Source organism: Palaemon carinicauda, chromosome 1, assembly GCF_036898095.1.
Source record: "Palaemon carinicauda isolate YSFRI2023 chromosome 1, ASM3689809v2, whole genome shotgun sequence".
Classification (NCBI taxonomy): domain Eukaryota; kingdom Metazoa; phylum Arthropoda; class Malacostraca; order Decapoda; family Palaemonidae; genus Palaemon; species Palaemon carinicauda.
Window position 1 is genome coordinate 5,730,283 of NC_090725.1, and position 23,363 is coordinate 5,753,645.

The window sequence follows — 23,363 nt, forward strand, 5'->3', positions numbered from 1 at the left end:
ATGTACGGTTGTTATCTGGGCCGGTATGACAGTATTTGTTCAGTTGCCGTTGGGTGAAAATGGCGTCATCTGCGGCCGCTGGTAATAAACTTGGGCTGATTATGAGTCCTCTTCTCAGTTATTACGGACAGGAGATGTATGTAAAGTGTCTCTATGGTCCGGGTTTGTTAATGGAATGGCGTGGGTTGCGTTACCACGCTGCCACCATGATATAATATGCAAGAGGTTGCAGTGATTAAAAGACAGGTCTTGATGGCTTGGGTGCTGGGTAGAGACTGCCCTTTATTCATAGCTACATGGGACTACATGATACCACAGCAGTTGAGGAGATACTTAAGGGAGGAAGACCTCTCAAGCTGGCGAGCGTCATCCATCATTGCAGGGTTGAGGTTCGTGAGGAATTTCAGGCTGAGTGAACCCACCGCACCTCGAAGACTCAGCAGCACTCAACCCGGGGGATGATTAGGCTGGAACTCCGAAGAGAACCCACCTGCAAGTCCTCAAGTGGGAAAGGAATTGCAGATGAAAAATCCGCTGAGGGCACAAGACCAGCTGGAAGGGTCTTCCTCCAGCGCCTCGATGGGGAAGGTCAAGACCGACCCCTGCAGAAGCAGCTCTGCAATACTGCTGTGCTCCAAACTTCAACACCCACAAAGGCCATTCCTTGGTGGGGGGAACCCAAAGTCCCAAGGAAGGCCACAACTGATGCAGAGCATAAAGAAAAGAGGACTCCCCATGGGTGTAAGATGACGCTGTTTAGCCAGTGGATGCAGCGGGGTCTGCCAAGCTCAAAGGTCGTCCAAGGGTCAAATAGTCATCACTCTTATAAAATCGGCCTCCGGAGGAAACCGAACGGGAAGAGGAAGAATCCCTCTAAAATTTCTTCTTCCTCCACTTACCATACTACTACCACTGGGAGCCTCACCAATCCTGACACTCAGCACAAGGAGAAGCCTCTGTGCAGAAGTGTCATCTGCACAAAGGGCAAAGTCAGTGAGGATCCATTTTATCATTTTACATATTATGATTTACCTTTACCACGGCAATATTTTTTAAGTTCAGCCTGGTCTGCACACAAGTCACAGGTAGCTCCTGCTTAGTTTCAAAATTTTCCTATAGATAGGGCCCGTGGCGTCCGAGGTTATGAGGCGTTCGGTTTTACAATTTAATGCTGTCCTATCAATATGCATTCTTACCTCTTGGTTAAGTTTGTAGTTGGTTGGAACACGTCCTTTACAGTGGCATTTAATACAGCTGTAATAATTATCATGACATGTTAGGTAGGGAAAAGGTTGTTATAACGCATCAGTCGCTGAAGCCACAGCCAAGTTACTCGCCCAAGCATTGATTCCTGCCTGACTAAAATAACCTCGTAGGGAGGCGCTCCATTCACCTATCAGCTGGTGGCGCAAGCTTGGAAATTTAGTGATGTTCGGACTTATGTTTTCGCTAATCCCAACAATCTACATTCTTAACCCCTTGTTAAGATTGTAGTTCGTTTGGACACGTCTTGGAATTGTGCAGAACCACTAATTTGTTATATATACAATCAAAGGTTAGGATAGGCAATATCTAGTTAAGATGTTTTGGAGGATTAAGACAGTGTCAATCAGCCCACCCGAACTAACCTTTCTTTATCGTGCGCTTGTTGGCCGCGTGATTTAAAATCTTTTAACACCCCACCGTGACCCAAGATTGACCTGACCGAGCCTCCGAGGTCGGCCTATCAAACGCTAACCACCGTGATGGACAGACAAATGTCCTATAGTTTTTCTTTGACCAATGTGGTTGAATTTATTACTCATATTGATCAGCTTGATGCTTTGAGGACAATCGTGTATAATTGGAGGTGCAACTGTCGTAAATTATTTACATAACAGCAATGCTCAGTAATATTTTTATCACAGTTTAGTTAGGATACAATTTAGAATGCTGCCTATCGCTTTTATTGTGTGGGAGAGATTTATTTGTGATTCAATTTATCATAGATTTATTTTTTATTTTGGTTTAGTTGAGACCTGGGAAGGGAGTCCGGGGGCTTGCCCCCACCTAGGGGTTGTGACCTGGGAACTAATTGGTCAGGTTAGGTTGGTTTGTTAGGTTCTGTTGCTTTTACAAATTTTGCTAGGGGGTTGTGACCTGTGAAGGGAGTCCGGGGGCTTGGCCCAACTAGGGGTTGTGACCTGGGAACTAATAGGTTAGGTTAGGTTAGGTGGGTTTGTTAGGTTCTGTTGCTTTTTATAAATTTTGCTAGGGGTTGTGACCTGTGAAGGGAGTCTGGGGGCTTGGCCCCGGCTAGGGATTGTGACCTGGGAACTAATAGGTTTGGTTAGGTGGGTTTGTTAGGTTCTCTTGCCTTTTCCAAATTTTGTTAGGAGTTTTGACCTGGGAAGGTGGTTCGGGGGGCTTGTGACCTGGGAACTACTAAGTTAGGTTGTGACCTGTGAAAGGGGGGGGTCCGCCCCGGCTAGGGATTGTGCCCAGGGAATGATAGATTAGGTTGGTTTTTGCACACCCAAAGTACCACGTTCCCACCTGTGTCCATTGGGAAGGGGAGGTTCTAACTTGTCCATACAGTGTTCCTAGTATGTAGAACTTTAGGACAAAAGAGTGAAATTTCAGTCATATGATTTCGTATGATATGCCAAGCACAAAACTAGGGTTTTCTTGGTGTTCCAACACGTTTCTTGTTGGCTATTCTCGCACATTTCTGACATTCATGCGCCGAGTGGTCCTTGTAAGTAGATTGGGTAAATATATGATACTCTAATTTGACGTCTCCAAAAGGGAACTTGAGGGAAGCACGTCAATCTATTTTGAAATTTGATGTAATTTCGTTAATGTCGTCAATTGATAATGATGGAAATGCTCTCCATTCAGTGTAAGGCTATAGTTACTCATGTGAAATTAAAAATAAGTGAAATAATGCCTCAAAGGTCCTATTCTGACTTAATTTTCAGGGAAGAGCAGCGCATTTTCTACTGCAAAGCTTTTGTAAAGATTGCCAAGAAAAAAAGACGACGATATCAGTCATAAGATAAGACATTATTTGTGATTTACTTTTTCATAATGAAAGGATTGATTTGTAATTTACTTAAACATAATCTAAGGCTTTATTAGTGATTTACTTTTAGTTTGTGACCTGGGAAGGAGGGTCCGGATAGCGATTGTGACCTGGGAAGGGGAGTCCGAGGGGTAGGGGGTTAGGACCTGGGAAGGGGGTCCCCGGGCTAGGGGTTGTGACCTGGGAACTACTAGGTTAGGTTAGGTGGGTTTTTTAGGTTCTGTACCCTTTTACACATTTCAAAAGTTAAATAATCACATTTTGGCCTGTTTTCAGCCATTCACATGAACCACATATTTTTCCAACTGGTTATCTTCGGCTTCTTTTCATTTCTGACCATTATTATTGCTGCAAATCACTCGTTTATGACATTTCCCCACCCAAAAAATGTTATTTTTATTAGTAAAATAAATTTTTGAATATACTTACCCGATAATCATGTAGCTGTCAACTCCGTTGCCCGACAGAATTCTATGGAGGGATACGCCAGCTATCACAATACTAGAAGGGGGTGTACTTACCAGCGCCACCTGTGGCCAGGTACTATAGTACTTCTTGTTGACACCTCCTCAATTTTTCCTCGGTCCACTGGTTCTCTATGGGGAGGAAGGGAGGGTCGATTAAATCATGATTATCGGGTAAGTATATTCAAAAATTTATTTTACTAATAAAAATAACATTTTTCAATATTAAACTTACCCGATAATCATGTAGCTGATTCACACCCAGGGGGGTGGGTGAAAACCAGTGTACAAGATTAAAGGATAGCTAAGTATCCCATATTTCATATAACAGTTATCTCAAATAACAATGAAATAATAAGTACCTGGTAAGGAAGTCGAATTGAACCGTTACTCTGCCTCTTTTTTAAGTTCGTCTTCCTTACTGAGCGCAGCGTTCCTCTTGGAGGCTGAATCAACCCAAAGGTGCTAAAGTATATAGGGTTGCAACCCCTACTAAAGGACCTCTACAAAACCTCTAACCCAGGCGCTTCTCAAGAATGAATAGACCACCCGCCAAATCAAAAGGATGCGGAAGGCTTCTTAGCCTACCGTAACAACCATAAAAACAACAATAAAAGCATTCAAGAGAAAGGTTAAAAAAGGTTATGGGATTAAGGGAATGTAGTGGCTAAGCCCTCACCTACTACTGCACTCGCTGCTACGAATGGTCCCAGGGTGTAGCAGTTCTCGTAAAGAGACTGGACATCTTTAAGATAAAATGATGCAAACACTGACTTGCTCCTCCAATAGGTTGCATCCATTATGCTCTGCAGAGAACGGTTTTTATTAAAGGCCATCGAAGTAGCTACGGCTCTTACTTCGTGGGTCCTTACCTTCAGCAATGCAAGGTCTTCCTCCTTTAAGTGAGAATGGGCTTCTCTAATCAGAAGCCTTATATAATATGAAACCCCGTTCTTGGACATGGGCCTCGAAGGTTTCTTGATGGCACACCATAAGGCTTCTGACTGTCCTCGAATAGGTTTAGACCTCTTAAGATAATACTTGAGAGCTCTGACAGGGCAAAGAACTCTCTCTAGTTCGTTACCTACCATGTTGGAGAGGCTAGGTATTTCAAACGATCTAGGCCAAGGACGTGAAGGAAGTTCGTTCTTTGCTAGGAATCCGAGCTGAAAAGAACATGTTGCAGATTCGGTCGTGAAACCAATGTTCTTGCTGAAGGCATGAACCTCACTGACTCTCTTAGCTGTTGCAAGGCAGACGAGAAAAAGAGTCTTGAGGGTAAGGTCCTTGAAGGAAGCTGACTGGAGAGGTTCGAACCTAGGTGACATAAGGAACCTTAAGACTACGTCTAGGTTCCAGCCTGGAGTGGATAGACGACGCTCTTTAGACGTCTCAAAAGACTTAAGGATGTCTTGAAGGTCCTTGTTGGAAGAAAGGTCCAAACCTCTGTGGCGGAGAACTGAAGCCAACATACTCCTATACCCTTTAATCGTAGGGGCTGAAAGGGATCTCTCATTCCTAAGATGTAGAAGGAAGTCAGCTATTTGGGTCACAGAGGTATTGGTAGAGGATATTGAATTGGCTCTACACCAGCTCCGGAAGACTTCCCACTTAGATTGGTAGACTCTACGAGTGGAAACCCTTCTTGCTCTGGCAATCGCACTGGCTGCCTCCTTCGAAAAGCCTCTAGCTCTAGCGAATCTTTCGACAGTCTGAAGGCAGTCAGCCGAAGAGCGTGGAGGTTTGGGTGCAACCTGTCTAGGTGAGGTTGACGTAGAAGGTCCACTCTTAGAGGTAGAGTCCTGGGGATGTCGACTAGCCATTGAAGTACCTCTGTGAACCATTCTCTTGCAGGCCAAAGGGGAGCAACCAGCGTCAGCCGTGTCCCTTCGTGCGAGATGAATTTCTGCAGAACTTTGTTTATTATCTTGAACGGTGGGAATGCGTAAAGGTCGAGATGGGACCAGTTCAGTAGAAAAGCATCCACATGAACTGCTGCAGGGTCTGGAACAGGGGAACAGTACAGCGGAAGTCTCTTGGTTATGGAGGTGGCAAACAGATCTATGGTAGGTTGACCCCACAAGGTCCAAAGTCTGTTGCACACACTCTTGTGGAGGGTCCATTCCGTGGGAATGACCTGATTCCTTCTGCTTAGGCGATCTGCTGAGACGTTCATATTGCCCTGAATGAACCTCGTGACCAGAGTGAGGTTTAGACCTCTTGACCAAATGAGGAGGTCCCTTGCGATCTCGTATAGGCTCCTCGAATGGGTCCCTCCTTGCTTGGAGATGTAAGCCAAGGCTGTGGTGTTGTCTGAGTTCACCTCCACCACTTTGCCTAGCAGGAGGGACTTGAAGTTCAGCAGGGCTAAATGAACTGCTAGTAGCTCCTTGCAGTTGATGTGGAGCATTCCCTGTTCCTCGTTCCACGTTCCCGAGCATTCCCGTCCGTTCAAGGTCGCACCCCAGCCCGAGTCCGATGCATCTGAGAAGAGATGAAGATTGGGGGTCTGAATAGCCAACGATAGGCCCTCCCTGAGAAGGAGATTGTTCTTCCACCACAAGAGAGTGGTCTTCATCTCTTGGGTGATTGGGATAGAGACTGCTTCGAGAGTCGAACCCTTGTCCCAATGAGCTGCAAGATGGAATTGAAGAGGGCGGAGGTGGAGTCTCCCTAGTTCGACGAACAGGGCCAGTGATGAAAGGGTCCCTGTGAGACTCATCCACTGTCTCACCGAGCAACTGCTCCTCTTCAGCATGCTCATGATGCACTCTAGGGCTTGGCTTATCCTGGGGGCCGATGGAAAAGCCCGAAAATCCTGACTCCGAATCTCCATTCCCAGGTACACAATGGATTGGGAGGGAATGAGCTGAGACTTTTCTATGTTGACTAACAGACCCAGTTCTCTGATTAAGTCCAAAGTCCAGTTGAGACTCTCCAGACAGCGACGACTCGTGGAGGCTCTCAACAGCCAGTCGTCTAAGTAGAGGGAGGCTCTGATGTCCGATAAGTGGAGGAATTTTGCTATATTCCTCATCAGATGAGTGAACACCATAGGAGCTGTGCTTAGGCCAAAACACAGGGCTTGGAATTGGTAGACAACCTTTCCAAAAACGAATCTCAGGAAAGGTTGGGAGTCTGGATGAATAGGAACGTGAAAGTAGGCATCTTTCAAGTCCAACGAGACCATCCAGTCCTCCTGCCTGACCGCTGCTAGGACCGACTTCGTCGTCTCCATCGTGAACGTCTGCTTGGTGACATACGCGTTGAGCGCGCTGACGTCCAGCACCGGTCTCCAACCTCCTGTCTTCTTGGCCACTAGAAAGAGACGGTTGTAGAAGCCCGGGGATTGATGGTCCCGGACTATAACCACTGCCTTCTTCTGCACAAGAAGCGACACCTCCTGGTGCAATGCTAGCCTCTTGTCCTCTTCTTTGTAGTTGGGAGAGAGGTTGATGGGAGATGTGGTCAGAGGTGGTTTTAGGCAGAATGGAATCCTGTAACCGTCCCTCAGCCAACTGACAGACTGGGCGTCTGCACCTCTCTTTTCCCAGGCTTGCCAGAAGATCTTGAGTCTGGCTCCTACTGCTGTCTGGAGATGCGGAGAGTCAGTTTTTTCCTTTAGAGGTCTTGGAGCCTTTCCTAGACCTGCTCCTGGAAGAGTCTGGACGGGAGCTTCCTCGGCTGGGGGCTCTACCACGAAAGGGCGGTATGAACCTCGTAGCAGGGGTATCAGCCACTGGGGAGCGATAAGTCCTGGGGACTGAGGTAGCAACCTTAGACTTACGAGCCGATGAGGCTACAAGATCGTGTGTGTCCTTTTGTATCAGGGCAGCAGACAAGTCCTTAACCAGCTCTTCGGGGAAGAGGAACTTCGAGAGCGGAGCGAAAAGGAGTTGTGACCTTTGACAAGGTGTAATGCTGGAGGAAAGGAAGGTACACAGCTGTTCCCTTTTCTTCAGAACCCCTGATACAAACATCGACGCAAGCTCACCAGATCCATCTCTAATGGCCTTATCCATGCAGGACATTAATAGCAAGGCAGAATCCTTGTCCGCAGGAGAGGTCTTCTTGCTGAGGGCTCCCAGGCACCAGTCTAGAAAGTTGAACATCTCAAATGCTCTAAATACGCCCTTCAGTAAGTGATCAAGGTCTGAGAAGGTCCAGCAAACCTTAGAGCGCCTCATTGCAGTTCTCCGAGGCGAGTCTACCAGACTTGAGAAGTCAGCCTGGGCAGAGGCAGGTACTCCCAAGCCTGGTGCTTCTCCTGTGGCATACCAAACGCTCGCTTTCGAAGTGAGCTTAGTCGGAGGAAACATGAAAGAAGTTTTGCCAAGGTGTTGCTTAGTCTGCAGCCACTCCCCTAAGATCCTTAACGCTCTCTTAGAGGACCTTGCTAGGACTAGCTTAGTATAGGAGGACTTAGCTTGTTGTATGCCCAGCGAAAACTCAGATGGCGGAGAGCGGGGAATAGCAGAGACAAAGTGGTCTGGGTAAACCTCCCTAAGCAGAGCCAAGACCTTACGAAAGTCAATAGACTGTGGAGAAGGCTTGGATTCATCCACGTCTGACGAGGGATCCAGGTGTGCCGCCTCATCATCAGAAGCCTCATCACCAGAGTGTAGCGAAGAGATCGGACAAGAATGCTGAACAGCAGAGTCAGAACGAGTAGGAACAATATTAGTGGTTTCCTCTTCAAGTATCTGTTGAGGGAAAACCTGAGGCTCAGACTGCAAAGGCTGAACAAAAGACGAAGCAGAAGGAAGGCGCATGGGTGGAGGAGGCTGACTCCTAGCATGAGTGGTTGAACCCAAGGGTTGCGCTTGCTGAGCGGTTGGCGGAAGCGGAGTAGCAAGTTCCTGTTCCTGTGGTGTGAGCGGAGCGCGATGAGGTAGAGGCTGCGCAGAACAAGGTAAATGTCTCGCTAGCTGAGGCTCCTGAGGCGCAAGGCTAAGGAGTTGTGGTGCTAGCCTTGTGGAGGGTTGAGCTCGCTGCAGCGAGAGCTGAGGAGACTGACTCAAGGACGGGAGAGGTTGTTGTACCTCAACCGAGTGTTGCATCACTGGTGGAGCAGCAAGTGGAGGCGGAGGAAGAGAGGTATAATCCTCCAGATCCCATTGTAAAGGTTGCCTTAAGGAAGGCGGAGGCTGAACACCACTGGGAACAGCAAACTCAGAACGTGGCTCAACATCGTACGCCTGGCAGGTGGTACTGCGATCAGGCGGAGCGAGCGCAGGCGGAGGGAGTGCAGGCGGAGGCGGAGGCGCAACACTCTCAGCCCGACACTCACGCATCAAGTCCGAAAGCTGTGCTTGCATGGACTGTAGTAGAGTCCACTTGGGGTCGGCAGAAACTACAGTAGGCTGAGGTAAAGCCTTAACAGTCGAGCTCTGTTGTGGCAGAACCTTACTCCTCTTGGGCGGAGTGCAGTCGACTGATGACTGCGGCGAGTCAGAGCTGAGCCAATGACTGCAGCCTGGCTGAGCACTCGCGGACTGGACTCTGCGTTTAAGTGGTCTCGAGACCTGAGTCCAACGTTTCTTCCCTGACAGTTGATCAGCGGACGAGAAAAAGACGGGCTCAATCGTCTGCAGGTGGGAGTGACGGTCTTTGGAAGACACGCCCGCAACCACCGAGGATACTTCTGTGCGCCGAACAAGGCCTGCCGAACCCTTATGCCCTTCGACATTGCTTCTCCCCTGGGCTTGGGAGCTTGCAAGAGGTCCCGGACTGGGAGAACGACTGGCTCGCACAGAAGTATCCTCACGCACCACACTGGCACTGACACTAGCACTTGGCACTGCACTGACACTAGCACTCGTCACAGCACTGGCACTAATTCCACCCACTGCGCTCTTGACCTTAAGTTCCTTGACTTCGGCCATAAGAGACTTATGATCACTTACCACTGACTCTACTTTATCGCCTAAGGCCTGAATAGCACGCAAAACAACAGACATAGGCTATCAGGCGGAGGGCAAATAGTAGGTTCGGGGGTAGCCACTACAGGGGTAGGAAAAGGTAGGGGATCATGAGGTGAGGAAAAAAGTGAAGAGTGAGAAGAACTCCTCCTAACTCTACCTCTCTCTAACTTAGTTGAATATTTCAAAAGACGGACAAATTCAAGTTCCGAAAGTCCGGCGCATTCCTCACATCGATTTTCTAACTGACAGGGCCTGTCCCTACAGTCAGAACAAGCGGTGTGAGGATCTACCGAGGCCTTCGGAATACGCCTATTACAAGACCTACATCGTCTATGGGAGGGGGCTTGCGAAATGTCAGACATCTTGAATCCAAAGAGTTAGCCAAGGGGGGTTCCAAAATCAAGCAAAAGATCGTTAACCGTTAATCAGGACTATATAAAAGCTATCTAGCTAATATAAGAAGGTTTCCAGTAAAGCGACAGCCGAAATCTGAGAGAATACTTCACCAATTAGCCGTGAAAATACTCGAAGATCATAAGCGTATCCCAGAACGTCTTGCCGGAAGCACGACAGAGGAAAAATTGAGGAGGTGTCAACAAGAAGTACTATAGTACCTGGCCACAGGTGGCGCTGGTAAGTACACCCCCTTCTAGTATTGTGATAGCTGGCGTATCCCTCCATAGAATTCTGTCGGGCAACGGAGTTGACAGCTACATGATTATCGGGTAAGTTTAATATTGAAAAAACCCTGTTTCCCAATGGGATCCCTCATAATTGTCATTACATAAGGGGGTCCAAAAACTCATGAACGGGTGGTTTGCCCCAGTAATCATGGTCAGAAATGCATAAAACATAAGATAGCGAGTAAGCAAAATATATGGTTCATGTATTTGGCTAGAAATTAAAGAATCCTATATTTACTGTAGATTGTTAAGCCAAGCATTTACAAAACTAGTGAATTCATTATTTCATTCGGTTCTATTTCTCGTGAAAAAACAGCTGATTTCTGACATTTTTTACTCTACTGTATTTTCTAGCAATCCCAACCCTGTCCAAACAAACTGCAAAGGCTCCTGAAAATATATTTAGAAAGTCATAGCATTATTTTCACTCTGAAGGTAGGTGATTGGCTAAAAAGAAAAAAGAATGTGACAATAAACAAGGGGCTGAATGGTCACTTGAACGATGATGATAAATAGCAGCGGATTATTGTGATCAAGGAATATGGGAAGTAAAAATTAATCATCAGAGCCTTTGTATATCAACGGCCAGTTCCTCACTCGTTCGTTAAAAATGAAGGTCAACTAACCTAAACTTTCCCCCCTAACCAAACCTACAAAATGTTTCCTTACCTACTTACCTAATGGTGGAGATAAGCCCCCACCCCCCTCCGACCTGCCTTAAACTGCCGTATTCTAAGTTAGACATAACACTACATACAGGTGGCCGCTATCATACATACACCACTAATAATTTAAAAGGGAAACTGTTCGCCCTTAACTAAAAGCTATAAATAAGAAAATGATTCGGAAAAGTGGTGAACGGTAATGTTGTATATTCGGGTGGTGTTAAAGCTGATATTTACCGGTTACTATTCCTTACGTGAGGCATAAAGCAATTATACTGTACACTTGATGAGGAAAGACTTGTGATAACTGAATAAAAAACGAATCAGACATACAGGAAGTAAAATGAGTATTTAAAGAAAGACGACATTAACATTTTACGGTAAGCATAGGACCGGTAACGGCAGGCTTTTTACCTTAAGCGTTTGGTATATTGTGCCATATCTCTATCTTTTAATTAGTTAATAAAACGATTAAATTGTTCTTACGCTGTGCAGCTGAGTATCCCGCATGAAAAAGGGACACAATTCCAAAGAAAAATGCTAGTTTCGGCCAAATGACACCCATGTTGAGGTTTGTTGTTTAGATCGTTTATAACAATAAGACAATTCAAGTCTGTCAGTGAAAAGACAGTAAAGGAGTTGGGTTGAAATGATCCAATACCAACTGTCTTAGATTTTGGGAAATGCAATTAGAATTTTAAGAATTCTAAAGAATAAATTAATCCACTGAGACAAATAAAACTATATGATTATTGAAAATAATGGAAAATAAATGGCAATCTATTCTACAGAAAGTGTAAAGTTTAAGCCAGTAAAAGGAATAATAATATTTTGTAGTCATCGCAAACATAACTTTGCCTTATGACCATATATAATAGGGTGAGTAAAAGTGAATATGTCCACTGATGGAAGAGACTATGACTGTTAAAGACCGATCTCCTTAGTTTGATGGAGAGTCTTTAGAGAAAAAGAGGGAAAAGGGCATAAAGAAAGAAAGTGGAATAGGTTAAAAACTAAAACTACATGGGTAGAATACAGAACTTCAATGTGCCATAATTACCTACCAAGAAGGAAATGAGCAGATATTATAACAGAAAGTTCCACGAAGCAGCAACACACATAAATAAGTCATATCGTCTTCTAAATGTTATAATGGGTAATGTAGATGAAAGGGGGGGGGGGGCTACCAGTTATATACTATAAAGAAGAGAATAGTCTATGTTAGCCTGTTCACCATAGAAACCTTTGATGTAATTTTTAACTTTCGAAGTTCCACCGATTCAACTACCAGATTAGGAAGATCATTCTACAACGTAGTCACAACTGAAATAAAATTTCTTTAATACTATAATATAAACATCCGGAAAACAGCGACAGACAACAGTAAGTTATATTGTCTTTGAATAGTTCACTGGGACATTGCCAGCATACAGACAATTATCTTCTACGGACTCTGCTGCTGCAAATAATGGAAGAGACAATTTAATGTGGTACCCCGATTTTACTTGACCTTAATAGGCCTACTGGATGTCTTCGACACAGTTGTGTATGAACTGCTATTTAATTATTCACGATCCATTCGTATTGAAAATGAAATTTTTAAAGTATTTAAAAGATTATTTGGTTGACAGAAACTATTGAGTACGGATCAGAAACTTTTTCGTCATATGAACCATTTCACAGATGGGTACCCCCAGGGAATTTTACATTTCTCAATCTTATTTTGTATCTATAGACTAGTATTCGTCTATCAAAAGTACTACAGAGACATGCAGTGAAGTTTACGCCATTTGCAGATGATAAAAAATTTTACTTCTCCATAAATAACATTGATCATACAGATGAAAATTCAAACCACGTTGTTACTAGCGTTAGACAATGGATAACAAGTAACAACTAACAATAAATGAAAAAAAAATAGATAAATAAAAAAATTATGATGGTGGGAAAGAAAAACAATTTAAGACACCTTGGTGATGTCAAAATAAATAGCAATGGCAACTTGGTCCCCCAATTGTAAAGATTCATCCTTATGCTTTGCCTTTTCTCTTTTCATTTATCCCATCCATGATTTATTTTAGATACCCATCTCCTTCCGTTTTCTTTTTTACCCTTCATCTCATATTTACATATTTCAATGTTCAAGTGTTTCGTATCTTAATGGTTTTCCCGTTATATTTTCTTTTTATTATTTTTGACCAGCTTCTTGCTTACGGTTCCAGGTTCCAGGTTCCAGGTTCCAGGTTCTTCGTTGCGATCGCCACAACGCTGAGATTGGGGGCACACTACTAGAAGCGTTGTAGGTGCAACGCGCTTCAATCTGCAGAAAATTAATTATCATTAGTTACCTCCTACACAGACAGCACAGCTTACAAATTTTGACCTCTAACTTCAAGGGCATATCTAATATATAAACATCTTTAGTTGGTATTTCTAAATTTCCTAATCCTATGCCATTGCTTCTAAATTTTCTTGATTCACTACAGCAAAACATATGCTCCATTGTATCATCTTCCTAAATACACAAACATTCCTGCTTATATAACATTATTTTAATCCTATCATATTAATGCTTCTTTAGTGTTAAGTTCTACTATATAATCTCTTCTGCAATTACTATAAACCTCAGTTTGTTCTTCTCTGCTTTCTTTTCCTATTATTTTTTTCTTTTAATTTCCTTTGCCACTTCCATTTTTATTTCTCTTTTGAGTCCTTGCTTTTTATCCTTTCTTACTTCTTCAATTCTAATATAATATTTTTTGCATATTTCTATAATACTTTCTTCCTAACATTCCTCATATGGTTCCCTAATTTGGTCTTCAACTATCTCCTTAAATAGTCGTTTAAAGGTTAAAGGTGACTGGTTTTAGTTCCGGTTCCATCAGAATAGATGCTCACCAGAACGTCAGCCGGGCAAGCCCAACCCCCCACTGTGGTGCCCTACCACAGCAGTAGCCTCCCCAGTAAACAGCTTAAACTCACGGTCCTGGGCGGGGATCGATCTCTTGCACCGACTCGCAGCGGTGCCCTTTTAGCTGATTGGTTGGACAAGATAATTCTAACCAATCAGCGATCAGGAAACTTTTCCGAGCTAAAAGGGCACCGCCGCGAGTCTGTGCAAATATGCATCGCTAAAAGAAATGGACTTTTTTTTATAGTAAAGGTAGAATAGATTTTCAGATGAGCAATAACTCATCAAATCATCAGAACTGGGTGTCCTAAATATCAAAGAGAATTGCTACACACCATGCAGCCAACAAATCATTTCGCGCCAGAATAGTTACACATGGTTTAAAGTTAAAGCTTTCAAAAATGGGGCCCGGAATATTATATAACTCGGTGCCACTAGACATACCAAGGACTGATGAGTTGGTTCTTTGGAGATGTTGAAGACTTCCGTATTCACGAAAAGTTACAATACCGTTGATTTGACAATTAACGCGGATTACGCTAAATGGTGCTCTGAATACTTAAGAATGTATATGACAAACAGATCTTATAGGTCCTGCAGAATAGGCTGCATGACTTTTAGGTGTGTGAATGGACCAGGAAAACATCCTTTAAAGTAAAGTAAAGTAAAATAGATGATGAAACGCTCCCGGATGGTTCTATTGCAGTGACCAAAACAGCTGATACATAGAATTCTTTAAAAACAACATAGAAAATGTAGTTAGATCTTTTGGAGATATTCCGAATCCGGTTGGTTCTGAACCAGACGCCGAAATAAGATTAACGAGATTTAATGAAATGACAAATGAGGAAGTCATTAAAAATGATTAAGGTGTAAGGACAGTGAGACAAGCGTCACCAAGATCAACTGATACTTTATTTGAATGCGAACGGAAATACATAACAAGGTGCGGACGGAAACGTAGGATTACATTGGCGCCAAGTCAGATTGAAGTGCCCGCCAAAATATGTGTTTTCTTACACTTACAAATATATGAATTATGGGTTAACAAAAACATGTCATGAAACGATACATATATCAAAATGTAGCTCTGGTAGAGCGGAATATATATACATAGGACACCACAGTGTGGCGAAGAGAGAATTTAAATAAATAAGTAGTTTGTCGATTTTCTGGACGACGAAGGGATCGGTGTCCTTACAAGTACTCCCCCCCCCCAAGACATCGGGCGGCGTAGAGGGCTGATGATCAATCTTCGTATCTCTTCGGGCGTCGGAGGGTTCCTCTTGTTTTTGAACGGAGGGGCGCGCTGGCGGTCGGTGTAAGGATCTCTTCCTCTTGACGTCGTTTGATGATTTTTCCTTCGTTGGGCGGCTTGTTTTGTGGCGGAACTCTGGGTCTGCCAGGTCCAGCGGAGGCGGTGTCGCTTCCTTCGAGAAACGCTGGTTTCACGCGGTCTATAGAGACCCAGTCCTCTTGGCCATGGACGTCGAGAAGGAAGGCTTTCGTTGTCTTTTTAATAACCCGGTAGGGACCTCGATAAGGTCTAGTCAGTGGTTGTCGATGAGCGTCGACACGGACGAAAACGTACTTGCAGTCATCCAGGCTTTTTGGCTTGAAGTGCTTGGTTCTGTCCTGGTAAGTTTTGAGACACGGTCTGAACTTCCTGGCGATATCCCTTAGGTGATCCAGCTGCGTGTCGTCGGTTGATGAGGGAAAGAATTCGCCAGGAACTGCGAGCGCTTCCCCGTAAACTTTTTCGGAGGGCGAAGGTTCGCCGTCTGCGCGAGGGGCGGTGCGAAGGCCGAGGAGTACCAAAGGAAGTCGTGATTTCCAGTCCCCGTCGGTGCAGCTCGCCATCAGGGACGCCTTGAGGGCGCGGTGCGTTCGTTCGACCATGCCGTTTTCCGCGGGATTGTATGCCGTGGTGCTGTGGAGCGTCGTCCCCATCAGGTTCGCCAAAGCCAGCCATATTTCTGAGTGGAAAGCGGGGCCTCTGTCAGTCGTGATGTCGTCAGGAACGCCAAACCTGCTCACCCAGCTTGACAGGAGGGCTTCGGCACATGCTTGAGTCGTAGCTTCGGTCATCTGCGATGCCTCCAACCACCTCGTGGAGAGATCGATGATCGTAAGTAGGTAGCGAGCGGATCCAGAAGGGGGCAATGGTCCCACGACGTCGATGTGTATATGTCCGAAACGTCTTTTTGGCTGGGGAAAATCGCCCACCCCCGATTCGGTGTGACGGCTGACCTTGCTTGACTGGCAGTCGATGCATGACCTCGCCCATTCCCGGGCGTCCTTTTTTATCCCTGGCCAGACAAACTTTTCAGACAGAAGGCGAGCGGTGGTGCGTCCTGAGGGGTGCGAAAGTCCGTGGATGATATCGAATATTTTCCTTCTGCAGGAGGCTGGTACCCAGGGACGAGGGCGGCCCGTGCTGGTGTCACAAAGAATAGTTACTCCTGCTGGTCCGAGGGGAACCGCACTTATCTTGAGCGCGGATGGCTCCGTCAGGTGAACCTGTGCTTCTCGGTCGGTGCGTTGTTCGGTTGCGAGATTGGCGTAGTCGATTCCCAGGTGGATCGCGTCAATTTCAATCCTTGAAAGGGCGTCCGCGACTGGGTTTTTCTTTCCTGGGACGTAACGTATGGTGCACCCGAATTCGGCGATTGATGCGAGATGACGTTGTTGTCGGGATGACCATGCGTCCGTTGATTTCGTGAAGGCGTGGACGAGGGGTTGATGATCCGTTGCAATCGTGAAGGGGGTGCCCTCCAAGATGTGCCTGAAGTGGCGGACGGCGAGGTAGACGGCAAGGAGTTCCCTATCGAAGGTGCTGTATCTTGTTTCGGCGGGTTTCAATTTCTTGCTGAAGAATGCCAGCGGTCGAGGAGAACCATCGACGAGTTGCTCAAGCACAGCCCCGCAGGCGACGTTGCTGGCGTCGGTCGTTAGTCGCAGGGGCGCGTTGTCGTCGAAATGAGCCAGGGTGGTGGCATTCGCAAGGGCATCCTTCGTCCGGGCGAATGCCTGTTGCTGGGGCAAGCCCCACTCGAGTTTTTTCGCTTTTCCTTTCAGGACGTCGTCGAGGGGTGACAGGGTTTGTGCGATGTTGGGGATGAAGCGCCTGTAGTAATTGACCATTCCCAAGAACTCCTGAAGTTGGCGAATGGTCGTAGGTATTGGGAACTTCCTGATGGCGTCGACTTTGGTTGTCATGGGTTTTACCCCGCGCGAGGATACACGGTGACCAAGGAAATCCACTCCCTCCGCACCGAACGTACATTTGTCGAAGCGTACGACTAGGCCGTTCTCCTGTAGGCGCTTTAGGACGGTGCGGACGTGTCCCCGGTGTTCCTCCTTGGTTTTCGAGAATATCAGGATGTCGTCGACGTAGCAGACGCAGAAAGGTAGGTCACCCAGAATGCTATCCATTAGTCGTTGGAAGGTTGCCCCGGCGTTGCGTAGACCGAAGGTTGAGTATGCGAAGGTGTAGGATCCGAACGGCGTTACAATGGCAGTTTTCGGGATATCTTCCGGGAATACGGGGACCTGGAAGTAAGACTTGAGAAGGTCCATCTTGGTAAAAAACCTTGCGCCGTGCAACGCGTTCATTAGGTCCTGCATGTTGGGCAGTGGGTAGTGATCGGGCGTTGTGATGAGGTTGAGGCGCCTGTTGTCGCCGCAAGGTCTCCAGGACCCGTCCGGCTTTTTAACCATGTGCAGGGGTGATGCCCAGGGGCTCGATGCCTTCTTACAGATACCCATGCATTCCATGTCCTCGAAGGCGCGTTTGGCATCCTTCAGTTTCTGAGGTGGGAGGCGGCGGAATTTGGCGTGAGTGGGAGGTCCTGTCGTTGTGATGTGGTGGTAGATGCCATGCTTGGACGGGGAACCTGGCGAGTGTCGGAGCTCGGGCTTGAAAACCTCGGGAAACTCTCGTAGGAGGTCGGCGTAGGGGTGCGTTGTTACGGCGGATACGGACATTGTTGCAGGTCTATGTTCTAGGGCCCGAGACTGGCAGGTCCCCGTGTCGATGAGACGTCTGTTAGCGACATCGACGAGGAGTCCATGGTGGGCGAGGAAATCCGCACCGAGGAGGGGGCGATTGACGTCGGCGATAGCGAAGGGCCAAGAATACGAACGGCCCATGATAGATATCTTGAGGGTCTTGATTCCATAGCACCGTATGGGAGATCCGTTGGCGGCGATGAGTGAGGGAGCGTTTTTGTCGGGACCACAGTCTAGGTCAGACTTCGAAGGAGGGAACGTTGACTGCATTGCGCCGGTGTCCACCATGAGTCTACGGTTGGAAATGGTATCGAGGATACAGAAACCAATCTTGTTATGGTTAACTGCGGCCGCGATGGTGGCAGGTGGATGCTTCTGGCGTCATCTTCTAGGGAAACTGCATGGTGCTCTACATTTCTTGGCGTCACTGCCGAACTGTTGGTGGTAGAAGCACCATGCTGGGTTAGGCCTAGGGTTTGGTCGTGTCGGTTACGGTGGTTTCTTTCTTGATAGAATGTTGATCTCGTCGTCCTCGAGGGCCATTGCCGAGGAGTCTATGGAAGAGCAGCTGCTGAAGGAGGAGAACGGAGGCGGTGTTGACGATGATGCTCCGAGGCGAGATGCCTTGGAGGCCTCGTGGAGCTTCTGAGCCTTCGACAGGAGTTCGTTCATCGGGAGCGTGTCGGCGTCTGTCAATTGGGCCCGTACGTCCTGTGGTAGGCGTCGAAGAAAGATCTCGCGAGATAAGCTAATCTCACGTCGTCGGCCGTTGCTGTCTGTTTCGGGGAGCATGAGCAGGCCGGTTAGCTCGTCCCACGCCTCGACAGGAGAGGTGTCACCCATGGGCTTGCCGGCGAGGTCCAGTACTTTCTGTGCCCTTGCTGAGACGGAGAGGGAGTAGATACCGATGAGTTTCGTTCTCAGGTCGTCGTATGAAACTTGGCCGGCCTGGGCGTCGAGCCATGGGGAAATCTTGTCGAATACTTCTTCAGGTATGGAGGTGAGAACGATGTCAGCCTTGGCGCAGGAGTCGCTGAGTCTAGCGACGCGGAAGAGTACGTCCGCTCTCAGGAACCAGGAAGCGGTGTTGTGTTGAGAAAAGGGCGGCAGTTTGACTTTGGGCGTGGAGGCGAGGCCGTTGGGTGCGATGGGCGTGTTGCTTCCTACATCGTGGCCAGACGACGAGTCGGCGAAGAGGTGAGAGGTTGATATGTCGGTTAAGCTCATCCTACTGCCTTACGTTCACCGAAGTGTGGGAGAACCAAAGGCAGGTTCTTGCCTAAGGTAACGGAGTATGTAGAAGGTAGCACGGCCGTAATAAGTCCGTTAATGGCAAAGCCAAAACCGCTGATGCTACTTTCAACTCCGGGGTCACCAGTTGTAAGGACAGTGAGACAAGCGTCACCAAGATCAACTGATCTTTATTTGAATGCGAACGGAAATACATAACAAGGTGCGGACGGAAACGTAGGATTACATTGGCGCCAAGTCAGATTGAAGTGCCCGCCAAAATATATGTGTTTTCTTACACTTACAAATATATGAATTATGGGTTAACAAAAACATGTCATGAAACGATACATATATCAAAATGTAGCTCTGGTAGAGCGGAATATATATACATAGGACACCACAGTGTGGCGAAGAGAGAATTTAAATAAATAAGTAGTTTGTCGATTTTCTGGACGACGAAGGGATCGGTGTCCTTACAAAGGAGGCAAAGAAAATAAATTGTACGATTGATCCAATGCTAATGTCTGGAGTAATAGGATTAGAAAACTTTTCTAGTCTTGTGGTCATAAAATCAAATAATAGTAAATATTAGCATTGAACTGTGTAACTATCTTGAATATGAGAAAGAGCTATAGTTATACCAATTGTGAAAGGTGCTCTTGACTATTAGGACTTTAATTCATACAGACTTATTTCTAATCTACCCTCCATGTCAAAAGTGCTAAAATATGTAATTCTTGAACAAATAGTAACTCATTTGGGAAGATTGGAAGCATTGCTTGATAACCAGTCAGCATACAGACGATTATATTCTACAGAGACAGCTGTATGTTCTGTTGTAAATGGTCTGCTCGTAATAATGGATATTAGGCCAAATGGGACTTCCTGATTATATTTAATCTTAGTACTGCTTTTGACGCAGTTGTGCAGGAATTAATACTCAATGATTTACAATCCATTGATACTATGGAGATGGAGGTTCAGGGAAGAAGAAGAAGAGGGAGACCAAGAAAGAGATGGAGGGACTGTGTGAGAGGAGACTTACAGGAGAAGGGGATTGATGAGGCAGAAGCGCAGAATAGAAAAAGATGGAAACGGCTCATCCACAACGGCGACCCCATATTAAAATGGGAACCAGCTGGGAAGAAGAAGAAGGTATTGAGGATGAACATTTAAGGAGAGGGGTGCCCCAGGGTATTGTAGGCTTACTAGGCCCAATTCTATTTTGTATCATTACTATTGGTCTATCAAAAGTATTACAGAGATATGGACCGAAGCTCAAGCTATTTGTTGATGATACGTAATTTTACTTTTCCATGAATAACTTTGAAGATACAGCTGAAAATTTAAATTACGTTCTTATTAGCGTTAGGGAATAGATGACAATTAGATAACTAAAACTAAATTAAATCTGAGTTTATGGTGGTAGGAAAGAAAAATAATGTAGGAAACCTTGGAGACATACAAATAAATATTATTATTATTATTATTATTATTATTATTATTATTATTATTATTATTATTATTATTATTATTATTACTAGCTAAGCTACAGCCCCAGTTGGAAAAGCAAGATGCTATAAGCCTAAGGGCTCCAACAGGGAAAAATAGCCCGGTGAGGAAAGGAAATAGGGAAATAAATAAACGATATAAGAAGTAATGAAAATTGAAATAAAATATTCTAAAAACTTTAACATTAAAAAATATATTTGATATATAAACTATAAAAGGACTTATGTAAGCCTGTTCAACATGAAAAAAAAAAACATTTGCTGCGAGTCTGAACTTTTGAAGTTCTACTGATTCAACTACCCGATTAGGAAAATCATTCCACAACTTGGTCACAGCTGGAATAAAACTTCTCGAGTACCGTGTAGTATTGAGCCTCATGATGAAGGCCTGACTATTACAATTAACTGCATATCTAGTATTACGAACAGGATGGAACTGTCCAGGAAGATCTGAATGTAAAGGATGGTCAGAATTATGAAAAATCTTATGCAGCATGCACAATGAACTAATTGAATGACGGTGCCATAGATTAATTTCTAGATCGGGAATAAGAAATTTAATAGACCGGAAGTTCCTGTCCAACAAATTAAGATGAGAATCAGCAGCTGAAGACCAGACAGGAGAACAATACTCGAGACAAGGTAAAATTAAAGAATTAAAACACTTCTTCAGAATAGATTGATCACCAAAAATCTTGAAAGACTTTCACAATAAGCCATTTTTTTTTTGTGCAATTGAAGAAGACACAGACCTAATGTGTTTCTCAAAAGTAAATTTGCTGTCAACAATCACACCTAAAATTTTAAAAGAGTTATGCAAAGTTAAAGAAACATTATCGATGCTGAAATCCGGATGTTGAGGAGCCACGGTCCTTGACCTATTTACAATCATACTTTGAGTTTTGTTTTTGTTAGGATTCAACTTCATACCCCGTAATTTGCACCATACACTAATTTAACTAGATCTCTATTAAGGTATTCAGCAACCCCAGATCTACATTCAGGAGATGGAATTGATGCAAAGAGAGTAGCATCATCTGCATATGCAACAAGCTTGTTTTCTAGGCCAAACCACATGTCATGTGTATATAGTATGAAAAGTAATGGGCCAAGAACACTACCCTAAGGAACACCAGATATTACATTCCTATACTCACGATGGTGCCCATCAACAACAACTCTTTGCGATCTATTACTTAAAAAATCAATAATAATGCTAATAAACGAACCACCCACTCCTAACTGTTTGAGTTTGAAAACAAGGGCCTCATGATTGACACGGTCAAAGGCAGCACTAAAGTCAAGGCTAATCATACGAACTTCCTGAACACAATCAAGGGATTTCTGTACAGCATTGGAGATTGTAAGAAGGGCATCACCTGCTCCAAGGCCTTTACGAAAACCAAATTGCAAACTGGGGAACAGATGATTACCTTCAGCAAACCTATTAAGACGTTCAAAAACTTTAGATGATATGGGAGTTATGGAAATTGGTCGGTAATCAGTTGGACTTGAGCTACCGTAAACCCATTTACACAGTGGAGTAACATTACCAATTCTCCAACAAGTGCTAAAAGCTCGTCTTCTTGCTAACTTGCGCAAAATAACAGATAACTTAAGAGCTAAGAAATCTACAGTCGTTATAAAAAACAAAGCAAAATACCATTTGGGTTTATACCTCCATAAGCATCAAGGTCCATCAGGAGAGCTTTAATTTCACGAGATTGAAAAGCTAAACTAGTTAATGACAATCAGGCCCCGATATCTAACAAAATTCGAGATGTGTATCACTGAACTGTAATTTGTCTCTCAGTGCTCAAATAGATAATATAGTGAGAATTACTATCTATCACCTCAGAAACATTGCTGTTGTAAAGAAATATCTAGCTGGATGTTTTATTAAGATACTTGTGATTAACTGTGTTATTACCAGGACTGACTACTGTAACTATAACAGCCTGTCCAAAGTACAATTTAAGAAGTTACAAAACATAATAACAGAGGAGCAAGATTGATAAAAGGTATACCATCCTGAGAAAAAAAAATGTAGCTGGACTACACTGCCTATTAAAGCTAGAATAGATTTTAAGATCTGTGTAATGACTCCTCAAGTTATCACAACTAGGCTATTTGGAAATTTCCAACCCTTAACCCCCAGTGGGTTATTTTTTTCCCAACACATTTTGCAGTATATATATATATATATATATATATATATATATATATATATATATATATATATATATATATATATATATATATATATATATATTTTAAATTGCTCTAACAGCCTTAATTTTTGTCATAGAGAGGTCAGGTTGGTCTCATTCTCTTGGAAAATGCCTGAATTTTATAGAATTTTTTTTTGCAAAGACGTACCGGTACGTCCATGGGGGTAAAAGGATGGCTTTTGTGAAACGTACCAGTACGTCCTTTGGGGGTAAAAGGGTTAAGAGAATTGCAACACATTGTGTCTACACGAGAAAGTTGGAAATGGTTTGAAGTTACTAAAGCCAAGAACCCCCTCTACTGAAGGTTCTAGAGCTTTTAAATATGGTTCCCGAAAAATGTATAACAAGCTGACCTAGACATTCGAAGGACTGGTAATATTAAGGCTTTCAAGAAAAAGTTGAAGATTTTTTTTTATTCACGAAATCCTGATACCGTGCTTTTGACAATTAATGTGGATTATGCTAAATGATACTCTAAATACTTAAGAATTTATACGACAAACAAATCTTTTAGGTCCTGCGGTGCACCAAGGCGTTTCCACGCGATATGGGACTAAGAAGACTGCCCCTAAAATAAAGTGCGTAAAATAAAAATTTCTTTGTATCTTAATTTTTACACTGTAGCATCGTACACTTCTTGCTTGACCTTTACATGGCAAGAGTTCA

At 44.6% G+C, this 23,363-nt stretch overlaps 1 protein-coding gene across 1 annotated transcript in view; it reads right to left on the reverse strand.

Annotated features, from left to right (window-relative positions):
- The window catches only part of EMC5 (ER membrane protein complex subunit 5), a 77,530-nt gene extending 66,087 nt beyond the window's left edge, over positions 1-11,443 (reverse strand). Inside the window, exon 1 of the mRNA XM_068379698.1 lies at positions 11,287-11,443. Coding sequence (XP_068235799.1) covers positions 11,287-11,365 — 79 coding nt within the window. The 5' untranslated portion in view covers positions 11,366-11,443. The remainder of the gene's footprint in view (positions 1-11,286) is intronic.
- Between the last annotated feature and the right edge of the window lie 11,920 nt (positions 11,444-23,363).